The following is a 22238-nucleotide window of genomic DNA, read 5'->3' as shown; positions in this document are numbered from 1 at the left end:
AAAGGGAGTTTGTGCCATTTTTGGCCAGATTCGTGCCATTTCTGGCCACGGTCGTGTGCCAGTTCTGGCCATCAAAAAATACAATAAAAGTAATCAAAATTTATTAATTAAATTTGACATTTTAAAAACAATGATTTTCATTTAGTTTGGAATATATAAAATATTATTACTTCACTTGAATTTAACTTACAAATAAAGATATCAACATTTCTATGACGTTGGTAAAAGCTGCAAAGTAAACGGACCTCCCCTTTGTGTGAAGGCAATTTATTGCATCTCTGAAAATGAAAAATATGTATTTGTTGATATGTAAAGTCAAGGAAAAATAATAAATAAATTACGATAAATGACTAGAAGTGGGGCGTCTATGTACAAAAGTTTTGGCCAGCCATGTGGCCAAAGATGGAGAAATTCATAATTTTGTCTCCATTAGTGGCCACCTTCTAATAACCTCAGTTCAGAAACATATGGCGACAAAATAACTTTAGTTCCACTTAGACAATATATTCTTCATGTAGTATTAACATAAACATCCAAACAATAAGCAAAGATATAAAAAATAAAAACCAAATCCTCACCCGCTCGCCTTAGCCTTTTTGTTAAGATCTTAACAATTTCACCCTCAACTAAAAAGAATGACTTGTTGCATCGAAGTGAAGTTTGACACATCAAAGCTGCCAACGGTATCAGTGTCTACAATATTCAATATTTTAAATACTGTACATCACAGAGTAATTTATTTGTCCATGCCTTAGTTATAAATATTTGAAGGCCCAAATGGCCACAAAGGGGTCGATGGCCACAACCGGGTCACTTGCCCTACATATATGGCAATAGGCTCACCCCCTATTACATGGGCCTTATAACACAAATGGTGAAACGTGGTTTGTACAGTGGGACTTACTGCCGAAATGTGCACCTCTGCCTACCTCTTCCGGGATGAAAAGCTTACTATCCTACTAAGTAATATTATAAATGTGAAAGTTTGTATGTTTGTCACTCAATCACGTCTAAAACGGCTGAAAGTATCGAGATCAAATTCTAACAGGGGCAGATATAAGATACACATCACTTTTTATCTATCAGAAACTCGGGTAAAGCCGTTAGCAGAAGCTAGTCTGCCATAATTTATTTTTAGATATTTTGATCAAAATCAGTTGCTGTCAAATTGATAACATGAATCATTTACTTGCATTTTCGAACGGAACGCAGTCCCGTCAAAAATGGCCTCTATGCTGTTCAGTGTTTTGATGCGAAAATCCGCAAATTTGGGCCAAACAGCGGCCTTAGCGAAGAATTTACCAGCCCTTTATAATGTGAAGTGAGTGCTTATTGTAATAAAATATCGATTTTAAATGTAATTATGGTGTCATTTTAGTTAATGCGTTAACCGGGTGTCATATTGAAACTTATCTATTTACTTATGTAACTTTATGTGTATGTTATGTACACATTAATGCAATAAAGGATTAGAGTTTAAGTTAGTTGTGATTAAAAATTATGTTACCCTAGCTTTAGCTAATCTATACTAATCTATACTATATATAATATTATAAATCTATGCTATATGCTATTATGCTATATTATTTTTTATCATTCATTTATTTCTCATACTTGTTTGTTACATTTTTAAATATTAAATTAAAAAGAAAAAAAAATTAAACATTTAAAAATATAAAAAGCAGTAGCCCACCAGTAACGGGATAAATCCAAGCTACCGGTGGTCAGGGCTCAAGAGAGAGGAATTTCCGGACAATACGCGCCGTGTCCAGAAGTACTGCCTTCTGCATCAGGCTCTTGATCCAACCATCTAACGTTAGCCTACTCAGGTGTTGGTCGAGGCTTTTGGCTATAAGGCCATTGGCAGATACGACTATCGGCACAATGATTGCTGAATCTACATCCCACATGTCGACAACCTCATGAGCTAAATCAAGATATTTACTGGCTTTATCTTTTTCAGCTTTCACAAGATTCTCGTCATGTGGGATTGTTATATCAATTATCATTGTGCAACGGCTTGGTCGATCTATCACCACAATGTCAGGTTTGTTAGCAACAATTGTCCTATCTGTGATGATAGTTCGATCCCAATACAGTGTGACATCTCCATTTTCAAGAACTGGGTCAGGCAGATACTTATAATACGGCACTTCAGATTCAACAAGTTTGTATTTTAAAGCAAGTTGTTGATGAATAATTAGTTGTTGATTTATTATTATTATTTCGGTCAAACTTTTGTTTGTCTCGACATTATAAGAATGTCGGTAATTTAATGAAACCACGGGCCTAAGCCAAGTGAGTTCCATTGATGGGATTAGGTTCCATACTCGTATCTTCTTGTAAGAATTTCCGAACTATTCGGCACGTATTTAGGATGGTGGCTTTTTGCATTGTCATATATGTATTTTTAGGTAACTGAATTTGTTGTAGATAATGATGCAGATGTTTGGGTACTACCCCGGTGCTGGAGAGCACCAGAGGCACAATATATACCTTTTCCATCTTCCAAATTCTGATTATTTCTTCCTTTAAATCTGTATATTTATGTATTTTTTCGGTTATTGTCTTTTGTAGATTGTGTGTATTAGGGACTGCTATGTCAATAATGTATGTATGTTTCTTCTGTTTATCTATCATAGTAATATCAGGTCGATTATAATGAATTGTCTTGTCGGTTAAAATTGCTCTATCGTAGTATATCTTGTGACTCTGATTCTCCAGCACCGGTTTAGGACTATATTGATAGTATGGCTCGACTTTAGGGGGTAACAGATTGCATTTTATGGCTAACTTTTGATGAATAATACGGGCAACTTGATTGTGTCTATGGGTGTAGTCAGTTTGAGCTAGGTTAGGGCATGCACTGGTGATATGTTGGATCGTCTCAGCTGCGCGGTGACACTTCCTGCATTTGTCGTTCTGAATAGTGGTATCTTTAAGTATATATTTTTTGTAATTTCTTGTATTAATGACTTGGTCTTGGATGGCTATCATAAAACCTTCAGTCTCGGGGAAAAGTGAACCTAATTTTAGCCATTTATTCGAGGCGTCTATATCTATGTGGGGTTGCTCCAAGTCATGCAGGTGTCTTCCGTGTAGTTCCTTGGAGCGCCATCTATTAATCTTCTCAGTGGTATGGGTTTGCGTGGTTTTGAAGCTAATGTTATTGTTAGATAAATTAAGTGGGGTACAGTTTTGGTCGAGTTCAACTATCGCTGAGTGAATGTTGCTAGTGTTGATTTTACTAAAGAAGAAATTTCGAAGGTTTTGAATTTGACCTTGCCACAACACGTTTAAATCTATGAGCCCTCTTCCTCCCTTTTCTCGATTTATCGAAATTCTCTCAATGGCTGACTTCGGGTGATGATAATTATGTTTCGTTAATGTGGTCCGGATTTTGGTTTCTAAACTGCGGATATCTGTTCGTGTCCATTTTACTATACCAAATGAGAATGTTAATACGGGAATTGCAAAAGTATTGATAGCTTTGAAAAGATGTTTTGAGTGAAGTTGTTTTTTACATAATACATTCAATCGATGTGCGAACTGTGCAGATAAATCCTTTTTTATTTTAATATGATCTATAATGTTAGACTGGTGGACACCTAAGTATTTATAAGTATCAGTAGGGCCCATAGATTCAAACGTAGCAGGAGGTTCGTCTGTGTTATTAACAGTACTAATTAATTTACCTTTTTGGATGTGTAGTGTGCGGCATTTATCTAGACCAAATGACATATTAATATCTTTACTATATCGGGTAGTTATGTCTATTAGGGATTCTAGGCATTTTTTAGATTTCGAGAATAATTTAATATCATCCATATACATGAGATGACTTATGGCTGTATCGGGATTTAATTTGTAACCGTTATCAGTGTTATTGAGTAGGTGCGACAAAGGGTTCACGGCAAGGCAAAACCATAGAGGGCTGAGGGAGTCTCCCTGAAAAATACCATTCCTAATATGGATTACGTCTGTGGTGATAGAATCTGTACCATTAGTAAGGTGTAAAGTTGTTCTCCAATCAGACATGGCACTCTTCAAGAAGTTAATTACGGTAGGGTTTATTTTATATATTTCTAAGATTCTAAGTAGCCAAGAGTGTGGGACGCTATCAAATGCTTTTCTGTAGTCTATGTAGGATATGGACAGGTTTTTCTTTTGTGTATGAACACATTTTAAAATGGTAGAGTCTATAATGAGCTGTTCTTTGCATCCTCTATGATTTTGCCTACATCCTTTCTGTTCTTCTGACAGTATATTGTTACGATGGAGATGGCTATTGGTTATTCGTGTGATGAGTGAAGTGATAAGTTTGTAGATGGTTGGTAGGCATGTAATAGGACGGTACTGAGAAGGATTTGATGTATCACTGCTTTTAGGGAGCATGTAAGTTATTCCTTTTGTTATGAATTTGGGTATCGGTTGTTCTCCCCTAATGAGTTCTGTAACGTTTTTAACTAATAGGGCAAGTGACCCGGTTGTGGCCATCGACCCCTTTGTGGCCATTTGGGCCTTCAAATATTTATAACTAAGGCATGGACAAATAAATTACTCTGTGATGTACAGTATTTAAAATATTGAATATTGTAGATACTGATACCGTTGGCAGCTTTAATGTGTCAAACTTCACTTCGATGCAACAAGTCATTATTTTTAGTTGAGGGTGAAATTGTTAAGATCTTAACAAAAAGGCTAAGGCGAGCGGGTGAGGATTTGGTTTTTATTTTTTAAATCTTTGCTTATTGTTTGGATGTTTATGTTAGTACTACATAAAGAATATATTGTCTAAGTGGAACTAAAGTTATTTTGTCGCCATATGTTTCTGAAGTGAGGTTTTTAGCAGGTGGCCACTAATGGAGACAAAATTATGAATTTCTCCATCTTTGGCCACATGACTGGCCAAAACTTTTGTACATAGACGCCCCACTTCTAGTCATTTATCGTAATTTATTTATTATTTTTCCTTGGCTTTACATATCAACAAATACATTTTTCATTTTCAGAGATGCAATAAATTGCCTTCACACAAAGGGGAGGTCAGTTTACTTTGCAGCTTTTACCAACGTCATATAAATGTTGATCTCTTTATTTGTAAGTTAAATTCAAGTGAAGTAATAATATTTCATATTTTCCAAACTAAATGAAAAACCATTGTTTCTAAAATGTCAAATTTAATTAATAAATTTTGATTACTTTTATTGTATTTTTTGATGGCCAGAACTGGCACACGACCGTGGCCAGAAATGGCACGAATCTGGCCAAAAATGGCACAAACTCCCTTTTTTTTTTCTTTTTTATACAGTTATTTTTCTATTGGACGTTCTTTAAAAAAAGGGTTTTCTTAGGCAAGATTAATACATGTTTAATGACTTTTTACAAGAAATATGTTTGTGATAACAAAAACTATACGCTAAGGGCCAACTCACACCGAAAGAGCGGCGAAGGGCAGCGGAGCGCAGCGACCCGCTCGGTAGAGAAGGCGCGAGGATTCCCGTGACTGCTCGAGAAGTCGCTGGAATGCGCGAGAAGTCGCGGGACACCGCGCGCCATCTCGAGCCCGCACGCGATGAATTCACGGGTCGTTCTATGCGCACCAAATAAATAAGCTTTTCTTCATCCATTTCCATTACTTCTGTATTCGTTGCACTGCAAGGAATGAATGCGAAATAGCGAATGCCCGCGCACAACAGACGCACGCGGCGGGCGTCGGGGCGAGGGGCGGGATATTGCCAGCGGCCGCTCGTGACTGCTCGAGCATTCTCGGGAATTCCCGAGAATGCTCGCGCAGGCGCACGGCTCCGTTTATGGAATTCGCCGGAATTCCTGCGGCTCCGCGGGCATCCGCGCGCCTCGTTCGAGTTTCTCATGCGATAATAGTATTTATAATAATAAAAATTAAGTTAAAATTCTCATGACACTGAAACTGCGCTCCGCTTCGCTGCCCTTCGCCGCTCTTTCGGTGTGAGTTGGCCCTAAGAAAGCCTCAAAGTCGACAAAATTCTTAAAGTGGCCACAACCGGGTCACTTAGATATGTGATGTAGTGTGAAAAACTTTTTGTACCAAAAATTATGAACGCTGTCTATGCCGGCTGCTTTATTATTTATTTATTATTATTTGTTTGTTCTTTACATAATCTCGGGACCACAGGGTCCCGGACCTTTGGAAGGCGTACGAGGGGCCGAAGCCAACTCGCAGAGGCCCGTTGAACAATTTTGATCTAAATGTAATGGGACATCAGCCGGCGATTATCCCTGTATGCACTATGGAAGTACACCAAAGGACAATCCCCGGTTGATGCAGGACTATTGCGAGATATGGTAAAAGGAAATGATAGGGATATGGGTGTGGATGGCTGTGGAATAGTTAACCGGTTAACTATGGGGACTATGGCCCCTGCCCCTGACCAATATTGAAAAATACGGATAAACAGGCAGGGGGTGACTCGCAAACTCAATAGTGGGCCCCCGGAAACGGCCGCTAGCATGTAGCGACAAGGGAAGCAACATCCGTTGAGCTGCTTGAGGAAGGGGAGGCATCCCACGGCTATCAGAGCAATCCCGGAAGTACGGTCAAGACCCCTACCAGCATCTTACTGGGATACGTCCTTCCCCCAAGTGGAGCTGAAGGCAACTCCACTCTTGCGAATCTCCACTCAAACCAGCCGATTAAGGCAAGAGTGAGGTAGGAGAGGCCACTCCGGATTATTATTATTATTATTAATATTATAAAGCTGAAGAGTTTGTTTGTTTGAATGCGCTAATCTCAGGAACTACTGGTCCGATTTGAATAATTCTTTTTGTGTTGGATAGCGCCTTTGCCGAGGAAGGTTATAGGCTATAAATCATCACGCTATGATCAATAGGAACCGAGCAGAGCGGGTGAAACCGCGCGGAAGTAGCTAGTTGGTTCATATTTGAGGTCATATTGACTGGTAGATTTAAAATTTATGTATTTTATTCCAGTTATCTTTGTTCTACTTGTAAATTACAGTATGGGTCAATATATTCATACAAGACAGACTATCCGTCCCGAAAGATACTCACACCACTGTTACTCAATCATGTTTAAACAGCTGAAGGAATCGGAATGGCATTTAGACCAGTGTCCTACTCCGTTTCTCGAATCCGAAGTTTCGTTTAATGTTCTGCCGTAGGTTTTATTGATTTACTAATAGAATTACTTGAAATAACGTTTTATTTTTAATTTCATATCAAAATCTATTTATTTATCTTCATTTCATTTATTCATTTTAGTTCACGAAAGTTCGCAATAAATAGAATTGTAGTATGCAATCTGCGAAGTTTTTTCGTAGTACAACTACTACTTAGTACTTTATGAACTTTAAACCATGGAAACCCTGTAGTGATATAAGTACTTATTACTGTAAGAGCCTTAATTATATTTCTTAATATTATAATAAACTCAGTTATGCAGCATCTCTTGTGTGATTAACTCTCCCAAACACTCACCGTACAACACCGCAGTTTCTGTTGAAAATACATTACATAAATTATGTAAATAACTATTAATAATATAAATTATTAATATTTTATAGTATTAGAAAAACATAAAAAAGATTTGTAGATGTTTTTAAAGACTAAACATTAAAATTTTCTTTCTGTGTCAAACCGCTGCACTCAACATCATTAAATGGTTACTTATCTCAGTCCTTAGCAATTGTTTTCAATACAAAATCGTTGCTAAGGATTAGTTTAACACATTGAATGGCGTGGTAGTCACCGGTAGCCGACGTTAGTGGAGGATTTGCCTTCAACAGTTTTCTATTGGCAGTCAAAGGCTTAAGTAATCATTAAATGACTCTGAGTGCGGTAGAAAGTTTGCGGGGTCCACTAGTATCATAAGTATAAATTTAATTATCTTTCAGCAACAGCCAACGTAATGCGCACAGATGGATGCCAGACGCGGAGTACGTGAAGCAGTTCGAAGGAGCCGTCATATACCCTGATGAGGTCACCTCACTGCTGAAACATCCGCCTTACCATGGTGACTGGTTAGCTTATGAAATTGATGTTGTTAATTATAATTAGATGTTTGATTGGTGCAGTAATGTTGTATCCTACTGAAGGTGACTGGTAATTAGTGAACGATATTTAAACACGTGATACAATCACGTGTTTAAATATCCTTATGATTGCAAACAACTTTCCTATAGAAACTTTTTTTGTTTAAACATTAGTTTTATTTATTTACAACAAAATTTCACGCGCGTGTTTTTGCATGATCAGCTGTTAGTAGCGAGGCGCACGTGCTCGCGTTAACCGCGTTCGGAAACCTAGTAACTTGGTAGGTATTTTGAAACTTTAGCTGCTAACAACTCATCATGCGAAAGCACGCGCGCGTGAAATTTAGGTTTTTTTAATATTGTGATAAAAGTAATGAGTATACAAAGAAAGTTTCTTTAGAGAAGTTGTTTGTAATCATGAGTACAATCACGTGTTTAAATATCGTTCACTAATTACCAGTCACCCTATGTGATCGTGAATCGATCATACATTCTACTGTACAGTTAGTGCGGTAGCTGGGTAACCGTCTGCTACGCTACGTGTAGCGGGTTCAATTCTCGCATGGAGCAGCTAAATGTGGATCCCTAATTTTTGTTATTGCGTAGATTTTGATTGCACTAAATGCTATTGAGTTTGGCTTTATATTCCGTACTCTGAATGCTATTGTAACAGCTACGATTGGGGTTGTATAGTTTTGGCATTGAATAATTATTGAGATTTTATTGGATTGAAATTGCATTGACATTGAGATTGGTTTCAAGAGTAAGCGCCCTGAACACTATAGCAAACTCCTATTACGTAGAGGATGTTCATAGTCCAGCAGAGTGGACTGTCATGGTATATTAGTGTTCTCCTCACACAGGTGTGGTGGCGCCCGGAGAGAAGCAAGTGAGGAACATGGTGCTGAACTTCGGCCCCCAGCACCCGGCCGCTCACGGAGTGTTGCGACTGGTGCTTGAGCTGGACGGAGAGGTGGGTTATATTGATTTATTAGGGATAACACACTATTACGATATGGTATCTACTTATTAAAAAATAATAAAAAAGTAACGTTACGCCTTTTATCCCCGTAGGGGTGGGCAGAGGTGCTCATTACGGCACGTAATGCCACTATACAATGTATACCCACTTTTCACAATTTGTGTTATAATACTTCGCCCGACCCGGGAATCGAACTCGAGACCCCTTAAGACAATTGTCCCGGCAGTCACACTTGCGAGCACTCGACCAACGAGGCAGTCTATTAAAAAATATTGATAAAAAATTCTAAATAATTTATTTTTAACTAAGTAATATGACTGATTTTGACTATGGTGCACAATAGGCCTCCTGGTTTTTTGGTCACCAGTTGTCGCAAATGTAGGAAGAATTGTTTTTGTCCAATCACAGCAGCTGTCAAATATTGATAGTCCAATGATGTGATACTAGTTTATTCCCTATTGACCGAAGAACAAGAGCATGTAGTGAGCAAAAATACGGTAGCTCCCCATTCGGGAATCTAACACCTAGGACCATTAGGGGTGGCCAGGCATACTAATTGTCTAAACCAACTTATTTTTCTAGAAACCAAAGACTTTCCTAATCATTAAAAATCTAAACATTCAATCGATGCTTAAGAGCTCTAGGTCTGGTACGACTCGAAAGAAATCAATCGGAGGCCCAATGGGCATTGTTCATAATTTATAAAATTTCGTAATTGAAAAACCATTTCGAGGAATAGACTTACTAATCATTATGGACTAATTAAAAATTTAAAATATTTATTATTTATTGATATTTCGTTAAAATACGGTAGACCTTGCTTGTCCTTCAAATTACGTCATAAAAGGAGGTATACATTAGGATCGTTGCCTCATATTTCAAAAATTAAAAAGTTTTGAATCAAACTGACAACCGTCAAATATAAATGTCATGTCAGTTTGTTTCGGTTTTGTTTACAAAAAATACAAAGTTTCAAATTCCAAGTTTCTTTTGCATAAAGTGAAAATGGAATACAGAAAGTGCTTTGTTCCAAGTTGCAGCAGTAATTGTAAAAATAGTCCAAACAAAATCTTCGTTCGCAATAGGGAAGACTTACGATAGAAGTGGTGTCGAAAAGCTGGTGCGAAATATTACAAAGTGTAAGAGTCACTAAGTTGGGAGCCAGTATCAAAGGCAACTTCCAAACTCAGTGGATGGTTTAACCCTTTTGCAGTTAGAGGGAATATTTTTCCCACCAATAAAAACCAATAAAAATGGAACAAAATTTCTATTTGCAATTTTATTTTTCGACCTGAAACCAAATCTTTCTATCTCATCTAGATCCTTATAACCGTTAAAGGGTTAAATAAAGCGGCACTTTACAGTCAAATCACTTTTAATGTCTATTTACATAATTGTTAACATTGTTCTTCGAACATGAGACTTATAAACTTTACACAAATTTGCAAAAATTGTCGACCACTCGGCATTGGTTACAGCGTATAATGCTTATGTTTCATCTACTTTGAGATATGGTATAATTTATTGGGCTAACTCCCCTGACAGAGAAATAGCTTTTAAAGCCCAAAAAAAGTGTATTAGAGCTATTAGTGGAATAAAACCAACTGACAGTTGTAAACCATACTTCATACAATATAAAATATTAACCTTGCCTTCTCTGTATATTTATGAAGTAGCAATATTTGTAAAGAAAAATTTTCATTTATTTGACACACTAAAAAATGCTCGTCATCAACATAGAATCTGTGCAAAACCGCATAAAAAGGCTATATTTAGTTCTAACTTTTTAGGTATGGCCCCCAAAATTTATAATAATTTGCCAAATATATTACTATAATAATAATAATAATAAGTCCGCAAGGCAGCTTGTGGCGAGCTGTTGGGCAGTGGCGACCCCACGGACCTGACTCCCGGGAGAGGCCCTACTTTTTAACTCCGGTTGGTACTCGTGACTATCCGGAGTGGCCTCTCCTACCTCACTCTTGCCTTAATCGGCTGGTTTGAGTGGAGATTCGCAAGAGTGGAGTTGCCTTCAGCTCCACTTGGGGGAAGGACGTATCCCAGTAAGATGCTGGTAGGGGTTTTGACCGTACTTCCGGGATTGCTCTGATAGCCGTGGGATACCCCCCCTTCCCCAAGCAGCTCAACGGATGTTGCTTCCCTTGTCGCTACATGCTAGCGGCCGTTTCAGGGGCCCACTATTGAGTTTGCGAGTCACCCCCTGCCTGTTTATCCGTATTTTTCAATATTGGTCAGGGGCAGGGGCCATAGTCCCCATAGTTAACCGGTTAACTATTCCACAGCCACCCACACCCATATCCCTATCATTTCCTTTTACCATATCTCACAATAGTCCTGCATCAACCGGGGATTGTCCTTTGGTGTACTTCTATAGTGCATACAGGGATAATCGCCGGCTGATGTCCCATTACATTTAGATTAAAATTGTTCAACGGGCCTCTGCGAGTTGGCTTCGGCCCCTCGTACGCCTTCCAAAGGTCCGGGACCCTGTGGTCCCGTGATATGTAAAGAACAAACATAATAATAATAATAATAAAGCCTTTATTTTCGAACTTTTGACAATTTTCACATTAAAAGAAGTTAAAACAGAGTCTACATTTAATTACAATATGTCTCTCAGTTCGGTGTGCCTTAGGGCAAAGGCCTCCTCCAACTCTTTCCACTGCATTCTGTCTGCCGCCACTCTTGTCCAGAGGGGACCTAAAGTCATTTTCAGGTCATCCTCCCATCTTCTCTTTTTACGACCTCTACTCCTAATGCCATCTCTTGGGTACCAGATTGTCACCTGTTTGCTCCATTTTTCTTTATTACACCTGAGCATATGTCCAGTCCACCTCCATTTCAGTTGATCAATACGAGCCAGGATATCAGTTAATTTCGTTTTATGCCTGATGTCTGTACTTCTAACTTTATCCTTTAGTTTTATGCCTAACATGCTTCTTTCCATACTTCTCTGACATCTTGCAAGTTTTTCCCTGTGGTGTTTTGTCAAAGCCCAGGTCTCGCAGCCATATGTAATGCAGGGTAAAATACATGTATCAAAGGTCTTCTTCTTGATTTTAATGCCTATTTCCTTACTTTTTGTAATTTCTTTCAAAGCCCAGTAGGTTTTCCATCCTGTTGCAATTCTTTTCTCTATTTCTTTCGACATCTGATCGTTAGGTGATATTATCTGGCCGAGATATACATATTCTTCCACATATTCCAGTTTCTGTCCTTTGACTGTTATATCTACGGGAATTGAATTTGTCATCACTTTAGTTTTACTGGAATTCATCTCTAGGCCTAATTCTCTGCTTTTATCTGCTAGGGTTTGTATCATGGACTCCAGTACTTTTGGATCTTCTTCTAATAGGACCAGGTCATCCGCAAATCTTAGGTGGTTTAATCGTGATCCATTTATGTTTAGACCTAGATACTCCCAATCTAACTTCCTAAACATTTGCTCTAGCACTGCTGTAAACAGCTTTGGTGAGAGTGGGTCACCTTGCCTGACACCTCTTTTTATTGGAAAAGCATCTCCTATAGATTCCAGTTTTACCCTAGCTTTACTTTCACTGTAAATGTTTTTGATGACGTTGATGTAAGTAGTCTGGATGCCCTCTTCTTTTAGGCTTTGCCATACGAATTCATGTCTGAGACTGTCAAAAGCCTTGGCGTAGTCAATGAAGGCAATGTAAATAGTTTTATTATATTCATTATATTTTTCTATTAGCTGTTTGATAGTATGAATATGGTCTATTGTACTGAAATCTTTCCTGAACCCTGCTTGTTCCACAGGTTGGTTTTCATCGAGTTTAACTGTGATTCTGTCTAAAATGATTTTGGCGAAAACTTTATATATGTTTGAGATGAGAGATATGGGTCTGTTATTTCCGATATCGTCCTTTGAACCTTTCTTGTGAAGAAGTATTATATGGGATTCTGCCCATTCGCTAGGTATGCAGTTAGTGTGTAGAATCTCGTTAAAAATTTTACTTAGTAGCGGGCTTAATTCTTGGATTGTGCCTCTCATGAGCTCGTTTGAGATTCTGTCGGGGCCAGGAGCTTTTTCCATTTTTTGGCTTTTTATAGCTTTTTCTACTTCTGATACTAATATTTCTGGTATGTCTTCATTTTCTTCAGTTATATGCTTCTGTTTGCATTTTCTATTGTGTGTGGTAAAGCCTGATTGATTTGAATATAGTAACCTATAATAATTTGTTGCTATATTTTGGATTGAGCTCCGAGTAGTAACTTGCTGTTCTTTTTCCCTATCTCTTAGCTTTGGTATCCATTCTTTCCCCTTTTCACGAAGTTCCTTAAGCGCTTTTTTCGTGCCTCCCGTTTTATTTATGTGATTCTCTAGTATTTTGTTTCTTCTGATTTTTCTGTCTTTCCTCATATTTACACGAATCTGTTTGCTAAGGTTAGATATTTCTTCTTGGTTTGCTAAGGTTAGATATTTCTTTTTTATCCTTTTTTGATAACAAGTTCATTCTATCTTAAATTAGTTTTAACGTTCTTTCACTCAAAAAGTTTTCTTTACACTTGTTTGTTTCTTTTCCTGCCTGTGCTTTAAGCTTTTTCTCTATTTTTTATATTTTTCATTTAGGTCCATATCTGAATCTACAGCTTACATCAAGTTTTCTATTGTGTTGTCTGTATCCTTTTGAATGTTATTTGTTTGCATATTGTTCATATGATGTCTGCGAGCTTTTAGACTTCTTTCATTGAGGCAGCTGCGTACCATACGATGGTTTGTGGTGAAATTTAATTTCTGTATTATTTCTGTGTCACTGAATATTTTAGTTTTATTTGTTGTTATGTAGTCGATTTCGTTTTTAACCTTTCCATCTGGAGACATCCATGTCCATTTGTTCTTGGGTTTTTTACGGAACATGGAGTTTAGAAGTGTTAAGTTTTGCTCAAGAAGGAACTCTACCAGTTTTTCTCCATTTTTACTTCTTTTTCCTCTTCCGTATTTCCCTATTATATGTTCTTCTCCGGGTATTTGAACGCCCACTTGGGCATTAAAGTCTCCCATGAGCACGAGATTGTTTTCGGAATATTTTTCGACGACTTCACGTAATTTGTCGTAAAATTTGTCGATCTCTATTTTTTTTGCTTGTTCTGTCGGCGAGTAGGCTTGAATGATTGTCCATTTTTTCCTGTACTTTGGTAAGTTGATATGAATCACCGCTATCCTGTCGGATATTCCTTCAAAACCAATTAAGTGGCTTTTGAGTTTTGACTTTACCAGGAATCCAACCCCACTTTGTCCGGCGATTTCGCCTTTGTAGTACAAGATATATCTGTTTCGCTCTTCTATTCCTTCTCCTAATCTTCGCATCTCGCTTATGCCCAAGATGTCCCACTTGAGGTTTTCGATAGCTAACTCTAGCTCATGCAAGCTTTCTGGTGTTCTCAAGGTTCTTGTGTTTAGTGTACATATGTATAAACTGTTTTGTTTTTGTTTCTCTTTTTCGGTATTTGATTTTGTTGGCTGATATGTTGGAGGGTGGTGGTCAGCTTCCCCCACGGTGACCGGCCGGATTGGGGGACAACACATTTGAGTTTTTCTTATATCTAAGTTTGTTGTTGTATCTGTTTGTTGTTTCCGGTCCGAGGAGGTCTTTATTCGTTTTTTTGCATCTCTGGCATCGAGGTGGATCTTTCATGCGTTACGAATTTGAGTATGCTTGGCTTAACTACTCCCTTATTTGTACTTGGGGGCTGTATTTTGTTTGTTTCGTTCTTCGTATTTGACTTTTTCTGAGATGGTGTGTTTGGGGATCCTGTTGGTGTTTCTCTCTTCCTCTTTTCGCGGTTGGAGTTCGTTGCTTTTTGAACGATCAACTTATCGTATTTTATGAACGCTATATTTCCCTTTTTTCTTTCCGCTTCTAATTCTGGTTTAAGTTGTTTGCGTATTTCCAGAACTTCTTTAGGGTAGTCTTCATTGACAAACACATTCGTTGGAAGATTGCGCTTGTTTTTCAGAATAAGACGTTTTTTCCAAAATGTTGTTAAGGAAATTTTAATTGGTCGGTTCTTATCTGGGTTCGTCCCTATTCTTTGGATGTTACTTATTTCTTGACTATCAATATGTATTCCCGAATCTACTAAAATTTCCTTCACAAAATCCACCAACTCTAACTCTGTTTTTCCTTCTTCTTCGATGCCGAAAAAGATTAGATTATTCTTACGCTTTTCCTTCTCTAAAAAAGATATTTTTTGTTCCAGGTTGCTAACTCTAGTTTTGAGGTTGTTGTTTTCTTCTGTTAATATTTTAAACTTCTCGTCTAGGGCCTCCATTACATTTTTTGTTATTGCTGTTGTTAATGTTGCTGTTTGTTCATTAAACTTTTCGTTTATTTTAGAAAGTAAGATTTCCATTTGCTTTTCCATATTTATTCCTTGGGGTAATTTGGTGTTATAAACTCGTAACACTTGAATGCAGGGTAATCCTTTATCTACGTTGGCAACACTTTGCAGTTGTCAGCTGTCAGATGCTGTCAGATGACAGTGACAGATTGATTAAGTTGGAACTACCTGCTACCTGAACTACCTGCGGAAATATATTACTACAAATGAATAATATTAACATTTTTAAAAAACGTTTGTTTAACATCCTAGCTAATGAAGCCTTCTACTCAATTAAGGAATATTTAAATAAAAAAGATGTAACAGAGTAGTTTGATACGATTTGTGTGTTTATATTTTGTTCTGTGATTATTGTATTGTGTTGTTTTATTTAGTTTTCTTGTTATTGCGATTTTTTCTTTAGTAATTTTTGACTATTATCACACGCTATTGACATTTGTTTATATACTTTTTCCCATTTTTTTTTAAATTTTTTGACATATTATAAAATTTTGTACGCTTTCCGAAGCAAAACATAGCAGGATCTATTCATGTATAGCAGCATACCCTACAACTTATAATGTACCCTATGTTTCACAAATAAATACTTTGACTTTGACTTTGACTTTACATAGAAAACTTGATTCACAAAATGGCGTCGAATCGAGAAAAGTTCTAGAATACAAGATGGCGTGATATAGAGCCGCGAAGGATTTTACAGCACGTCCGTACGCGACGGTGGTCGGGGCGCTCTCTCTCTCACCGCTCGCAATGGCTGCGCTGGCGCGCGAGGTTGAGGCGGTCGGGAGAGGTGGTCGTTCCGCGCGCTCATTGGGCGTCTGCGTGACGTTGCAACCACAGAGTATAAACGCCATAGACTACGCTACCTAATTTTTTAATTCCCGCGCTACCAAAGTTTATACTATGTATTGTCGCAAAGATCATTTTAATGTAAGTATCACAGATGTAATATACTCCTCTGATATTGTCAGTCCCATTATTGTCCATATCATATGTTAAATTACGTTTTATCACAGGTTTTATTGTTTACAGCCTATATTAAGGTTATTATTATTGACAGTTCTATTCAGACAGCTATTATTGACAGTTGTACTTTTTTAATGCAACCACACTATGGCACAGATACTATCGTTCTGTCCATATGATGACGTCACCCATATCAAAAAGTGGAAAATCTTAAAAAATATTTTTGAATTGGTTTCTGATCCTTTTATCAAAATATTCAAATTAGTTTCTTTAAATGGTCTATATTATCAAAAAAATCAATAAAAACACAAGGTAATTTTTTTGAACAATGCCCATTCCCCCTTCCCAAACTTCTTAATCCCCGATTCACCAACAACTCTTGAATTCCTGATCCCCAAAAGGCCGGCAACGCACTTGTAACGCCTCTGATGTTTCGGATGTTCACGGGCTGCGGCGATTACTTACCATCAAGTGATCCGTCTACTCGTTTACCGGCTTTTACCATAAAAAAATAATACTCCAAATATATTTACAATTATAACCACAATTTCCAGACGGTCCGCGCAGCAGACCCTCACATCGGCCTCCTCCACCGCGGCACGGAGAAGCTGATAGAATACAAGACTTACACCCAGGCGCTGCCCTACTTCGACCGCCTGGACTATGTCTCCATGATGTGCAACGAGCAGTGCTACAGCTTGGCCGTCGAGAAGTTGCTGAACATCGACATACCGCTGAGAGCTAAGTATATCAGAAGTAAGTGTCGTAGCTGTTCTAGAAAGGAGCTCCGGCTCAAAGCGGGAGAAAGAACGGGGTGATTTTTTTGTCAGTAAGAGTCTGACACTTCCTCTCGCCTCGCCCAGGGCGGGAGAAGTAATTGGATGATTTTCCCCCATCAAAAAAAAATCTGTTCTAGAAAAAAAATATACATTTTCATGTAACGTATTTGTAACTCTTCTCATGTCCATGGGTGTCGATTGCTTACCATCAGGTGATCTGTCTGCTTATTTGCCCCCATCCCATTAAAAATGTCAAGATCTTTTATACCGCCTTACTGGTGGACTTCGATTCATGGATCAAGAATAAAAAAATTGGTTTCGTCGCGCGCGCTGCTCATGATGGAAAATTGGGGATAGTTTTGGTATGAGAAACATTTAATTCTGTTTTTAATTCTATTGATCAATTATATTAGTATTTTGCAATGTTTTCGGAGTAAATGCACTATCCAACACAAATAGAATTATTGAAATTGGACTAGTAGTTCCGGAGATTAGCGCGTTCAAACAAACACTCTCTTCAGCTTTATATATTAGTACAGATTACTGTGTCTGAATTGTTGGTGTTATATGTATATGTGTATTATTCAATGTACTATTCGTGTTGGCCTAATTTGTCGAATAAGTGCTTTTCTTTCTTCTTTCTATATAAACAAATAATTTATTTAGTTTGTATAGCTATATAGAGTGACTGGTAATTAGTGAACGATATTTAAACACGTGATTGTACTCATGATTACATGTACATTTTTGTATACTCATTAGATTTGCTTTTATCACAATAACAAAAATCGAATAGCACGCGCCCAAACTTCCAAAATATCTACTAGTCTTCCGCCAAATGTAATGAGTATACAAAAAACCTTCTTTGGGAAAGTTGTTTGTAATCATGAGTGCAATAGCATGTTTAAATATCGTTCACTAATTACCAGTGACGCTAGATATGTACCTATATACATTCTATTTGTATACATTATATATATATACATTGTCTACATTATATACATTGTACACATTGTATACATTATTATACATTCTAGTTGTATATCGTTGTGTCTGTTATTATGGTTCTATCCCAATTAAGTGTTTATGTTCTAGGCCGGCTCGTGGCTTGCATTTGTAACAAATGACACTTTGTCTACTGGTGAATTATTTGAAGCACTTTGGTCGAGGCGATGTTTATAGTCGGTGTGGGCTGTTGCTATGCATGCTCCTGTGATGTGATTATCATTTTGGCTGGTGTACTTTCTCTGCTCTGAGCAACGGCAAGTGCCAATGTGACTTTTTCCGAGTTAGATGTACTTTCTAAGATTATTTAGACACCACTGGTTAACGGTGAAGGAAAATTGTGAGGAAACCTGGGCTTTTAATGTCTAATTATATGGTTGTCGTGGTGATTGATGCTCAAATCTTCTCCGTGTGAGAAGAGGCCTTTGGTCAGCAGTGGGCTGTTGATGATGATGGATTCTCTTTACTTGTCAGCTCTGTTCGCTGAAATAACTCGTCTGTTAAACCACATTATGGCAGTTTGTTGCCACGCTCTTGACGTGGGTGCTCTCACTCCGTTGTTCTGGATGTTCGAGGAGAGAGAGAAGATGATGGAGTTCTATGAGAGAGTCAGTGGAGCCAGGATGCACGCTGCCTACATCAGGCCGGGAGGAGTTTCTCTCGTAAGTAGTTTTTGAGTTCCTACTCTTTCAGTGGGTATTTTATACCCGACGATGGGAATACACATTTGGCAGAGCTAGCTATCATTTTCTTCTCTTCTCCTCTAATAATATCTTCTGATTTATTTCGTTGCGGGAACCAAGACAGTCATTCATGTCCCTATGACGCGCCGGACTTCAGTGTTCCGGTGTTTTCATAGTAGTATCTTCTGTAGATCCTGGCTTACAGGAGTTGTAGCGGTATGGGAGGTTGTGGCGGGCTTGTCCCATAAAAAAAGAACAAGACCGGGCAACAGCGCTCTCTGATAAACCTGAACCTTTTATACTGTGATCTTTTATTCATGCCAGAAATCTCGAGATGTGATAAAACTCTTCTATGTGATGACTCTTCTATATCTAATATTCGAATCTGTACTAAATATATTCTCATCAGCATCTTATCATTTAAGTGTGGGAGAGTCATGCTTCGGCACTGCTGGGCCAGCTCGACCGGAGTGATACCACGGCCTCACAGAAAACCGACGTGAAACAACGCTTGCGTTGTGTTTCGTTGTGTGAGTGAGGTTACCGGAGGCCCAATTCCCCCATCCCAATTTGCCCAATCCCCGATTCTCAAACAACAACCCTTAAATTCCTAACTTCCAAAAAGCCGTCAACGCACTTGTAACGCCTCTGGTGTTTCAAGTGTCCATGGACGGCGGCGATTGCTTACCATCAGGTGATACGTCTGCTCGTTTAGCGGCGTGTTTCATAAAAAAATTCATCATCACCACCATATCTGTTTCGATCTCTTTCTTCATTCAATACCTACTGAGTTGATTCTGATGAAGATATTACTGCCATATTCTATTGTCGTGCGTGGGGTTGTTTTTAGTCAGTAAGACTCTGACACTCCCCTCGCCCACGGCGGGACAAGGATGCGATGATTTTCCCCCTTAAAAAAAATGGGTAAATTAAAGTCTGGAATAACACATAGGTCGTATTAACCACAGGAACGCCGGCGAAGCCGCTGGCAGAAGATAGTATTGAGTATATATTAGCATCTATAGATTTTAATTAATTATATTATTGTATCTCTTTTGTCCCAGGACATGCCACTAGGCCTTATGGATGACATCTACGAGTTTTCATCCAAATTCGCGGAACGTTTGGATGAGGTGGAGGATGTTCTGACCACCAACAGGATCTGGGTGCAGAGGACCAAGGACATCGGGGTCGTCACCGCCCAGGACGCTCTCAACTACGGCTTCAGGTAACCACCCATCCTTTTCTACACCTTGGATGTTTTGTTAAGTTAAAATTTTTAAATGGGACTTAAACTATAAAATAGCTAAGGAGATTTATAGGGCTTTGGTTTTCTGTGTTCGATTCAAGTCAAATCCATCTAGAAATAAATAAAAGTATATTGCTACGGGGCAAGTCCTCGATGTATTATATTATTATATTTTGCTTTCTGTTACCTTTTTTGTGATCCACAAATAAGTGTGAGCTCAACACGCTTCGGCACGAATGTAAACAATATGCTATTTTGTTCCAGCGGCGTAATGCTCCGCGGGTCGGGCATCAAATGGGACCTGCGCAAGTCGCAGCCGTACGACGCGTACCACCTGGTGGACTTCGACGTACCCATTGGCACCAACGGGGACTGCTACGACAGGTGAACCCGCGCGTCTTGCTAGTGTTATATATGTGAACGTTTCTGTGTCTGTTTGTTACTCGACCACGTCACAACGGCTGAAGGGATCGGGCTAGGGTATGCCTTCTTAGTCTACGAGAATGCGGGCAAAGCCACTGGCAGAAGCTAGTTTTAATATGAACCCCTGAATACTCCAGATACCTGTGCCGCGTGGAGGAGATGCGTCAGTCGCTCCGCATCATCGACCAGTGCCTCAACCAGATGCCGCCCGGCGAGGTCAAGACGGACGACGCCAAGCTCACACCGCCTTCTCGCGAGGAGATGAAGGTATACCTTCTGTCCTGGAGTACCAACCTACCGACCCAGTATTGTTGGTCTACCATACTGTGCATACGAACCTTCCGCTTGAGTCACTATGTATTTGTTCCCACAACTACCTCCATTATGGATATCTAACGAACGGCTCGATCGGTAGAATAGAGCTCACTAGAACATACTTCATGTATGGCTTGTTCATCATCCGCAGACGTCGATGGAGGCCCTGATCCACCACTTCAAGCTGTTCACGCAAGGCTACCAGGTGCCCCCCGGGTCCACCTACACGGCGGTGGAGGCCCCCAAGGGAGAGTTCGGGATCTACCTCGTCTCTGATGGAGGATCCAAGCCTTACAGGTAACGGGAAACTTCTTTTAAGAGACTTTTCATGATGCTTCGGCTCGACCGGAGTGATACCACGGCCTCACTGAAAACCGACGTGAAACAACGCTTGCGGTGTGTTTCGTTGTGTGAGTGAGGTTACCGGAGGCCCAATTCCGCCCTTCCGAATCCCCGATTTTCTATCAACCCTTAAATTCCAAACCCCCAAAAAACCGGCAACGCACTTGTACGTTACAAGTTACTGAGGTTACTGGAGGCCCAATTTCCTTCTTCCCAATCTTCCCAAACCCCGATTCCCCAACAACCCTTAAATTCCTAATTCCCAAAAGCACCGCGCACCGGCAACGCACTTGTGACGCTTCTGGTGTTTCAAGTGTCCATGGGCGGCGGCGATTGCTTACCATCAGGTGATATGTAATATTTTGTCCACAGATGCAAGATCAAGGCGCCCGGCTTCGCCCACCTGGCTGCTCTGGAGAAAGTCGGCAAGAACTCCATGCTGGCAGACATCGTGGCCATCATCGGCACCCTCGACGTGGTCTTCGGGGAAATTGACCGATAAACACCGATTTTTGTACAAAAACAGGTTTTTCCGTAAAAATCGGAGTTAAGCTAAGAGAAGCTTTGTTAATTATTATATGTTATCGGCTTACGTAACTGTTTGACGTGGAACTCGACTAGTTTCAGTAGCAGCGCGACAATTGCCGCGTCGTGTGTCGCGGAATGCTGCTCATGAATATGAGCTTCTAGCATGGCTTGGAACTAGTCGAGTTCCTCGTCAAACAGTTACGTGAGTAAGCCAATAACATATAATAATTAATTTAGTATGTCTCACGAAAGTTACAATAAGAAGCTTTGTTAGTGAGAAATGTTAAAGTAGATTTCAATGTGCATTTATTTTTTATGTTTAAGCAATAATATTGTTAAATCATTTTGAAGCTTATTTCTCTGTATTTTTTGATGTATTTTGAGAAGGAATAAAGGGCTTATGTAATTATGTGGTCGTTTTTATTACAAAGTTTGTATGATATAAGTTTTTAAACTGACATGGTCACTAGTAATATCATTAGAACTTAATAGTCATCCGTGATCGTGGCGCTTGCAACAGTGCCGAAATATTGGAAACTCACAAAA

At 39.0% G+C, this 22238-nt stretch overlaps 1 protein-coding gene across 2 annotated transcripts; it reads left to right on the top strand.

Moving 5' to 3' along the window:
• Positions 1 to 1154: 1154 nt before the first annotated feature.
• On the top strand, positions 1155 to 22101 carry LOC118280265 (NADH dehydrogenase [ubiquinone] iron-sulfur protein 2, mitochondrial). Of its 2 annotated transcripts, XM_035600210.2 has the most exons (10): positions 1155 to 1321; positions 7896 to 8014; positions 8897 to 9006; positions 16923 to 17124; positions 18627 to 18814; positions 19900 to 20063; positions 20349 to 20468; positions 20645 to 20774; positions 20974 to 21119; positions 21537 to 22101. In XM_035600210.2, exons 1-10 carry the CDS (start codon positions 1224 to 1226, stop codon positions 21664 to 21666), a joined length of 1407 nt encoding a protein of 468 aa, XP_035456103.1. In that variant the 5' UTR covers positions 1155 to 1223; the 3' UTR covers positions 21667 to 22101. The 2 variants fall into 2 exon arrangements, with proteins under 2 accessions (XP_035456103.1, XP_035456104.1); XM_035600211.2 differs by lacking the exon at positions 1155 to 1321 and having other exon boundaries at positions 7917 to 8021.
• Positions 22102 to 22238: the final 137 nt, after the last annotated feature.

Source organism: Spodoptera frugiperda, chromosome 21 (assembly GCF_023101765.2).
Source record: "Spodoptera frugiperda isolate SF20-4 chromosome 21, AGI-APGP_CSIRO_Sfru_2.0, whole genome shotgun sequence".
NCBI classification, from domain to species: Eukaryota; Metazoa; Arthropoda; class Insecta; order Lepidoptera; family Noctuidae; genus Spodoptera; species Spodoptera frugiperda.
This window is presented reverse-complemented; position numbering and strand designations above follow the sequence as displayed.

Bases quoted from the DNA above. Each gene is read 5' to 3' on its own strand.
- LOC118280265 (XM_035600210.2), top strand. From the start codon at position 1,224: ATGGCCTCTATGCTGTTCAGTGTTTTGATGCGAAAATCCGCAAATTTG. The intron at 9,007-16,922 runs GTGGGTTATATT...CACAATTTCCAG, and splicing joins TGCTTGAGCTGGACGGAGAG to ACGGTCCGCGCAGCAGACCC. The intron at 18,815-19,899 runs GTAAGTAGTTTT...CTTTTGTCCCAG, and splicing joins GGCCGGGAGGAGTTTCTCTC to GACATGCCACTAGGCCTTAT.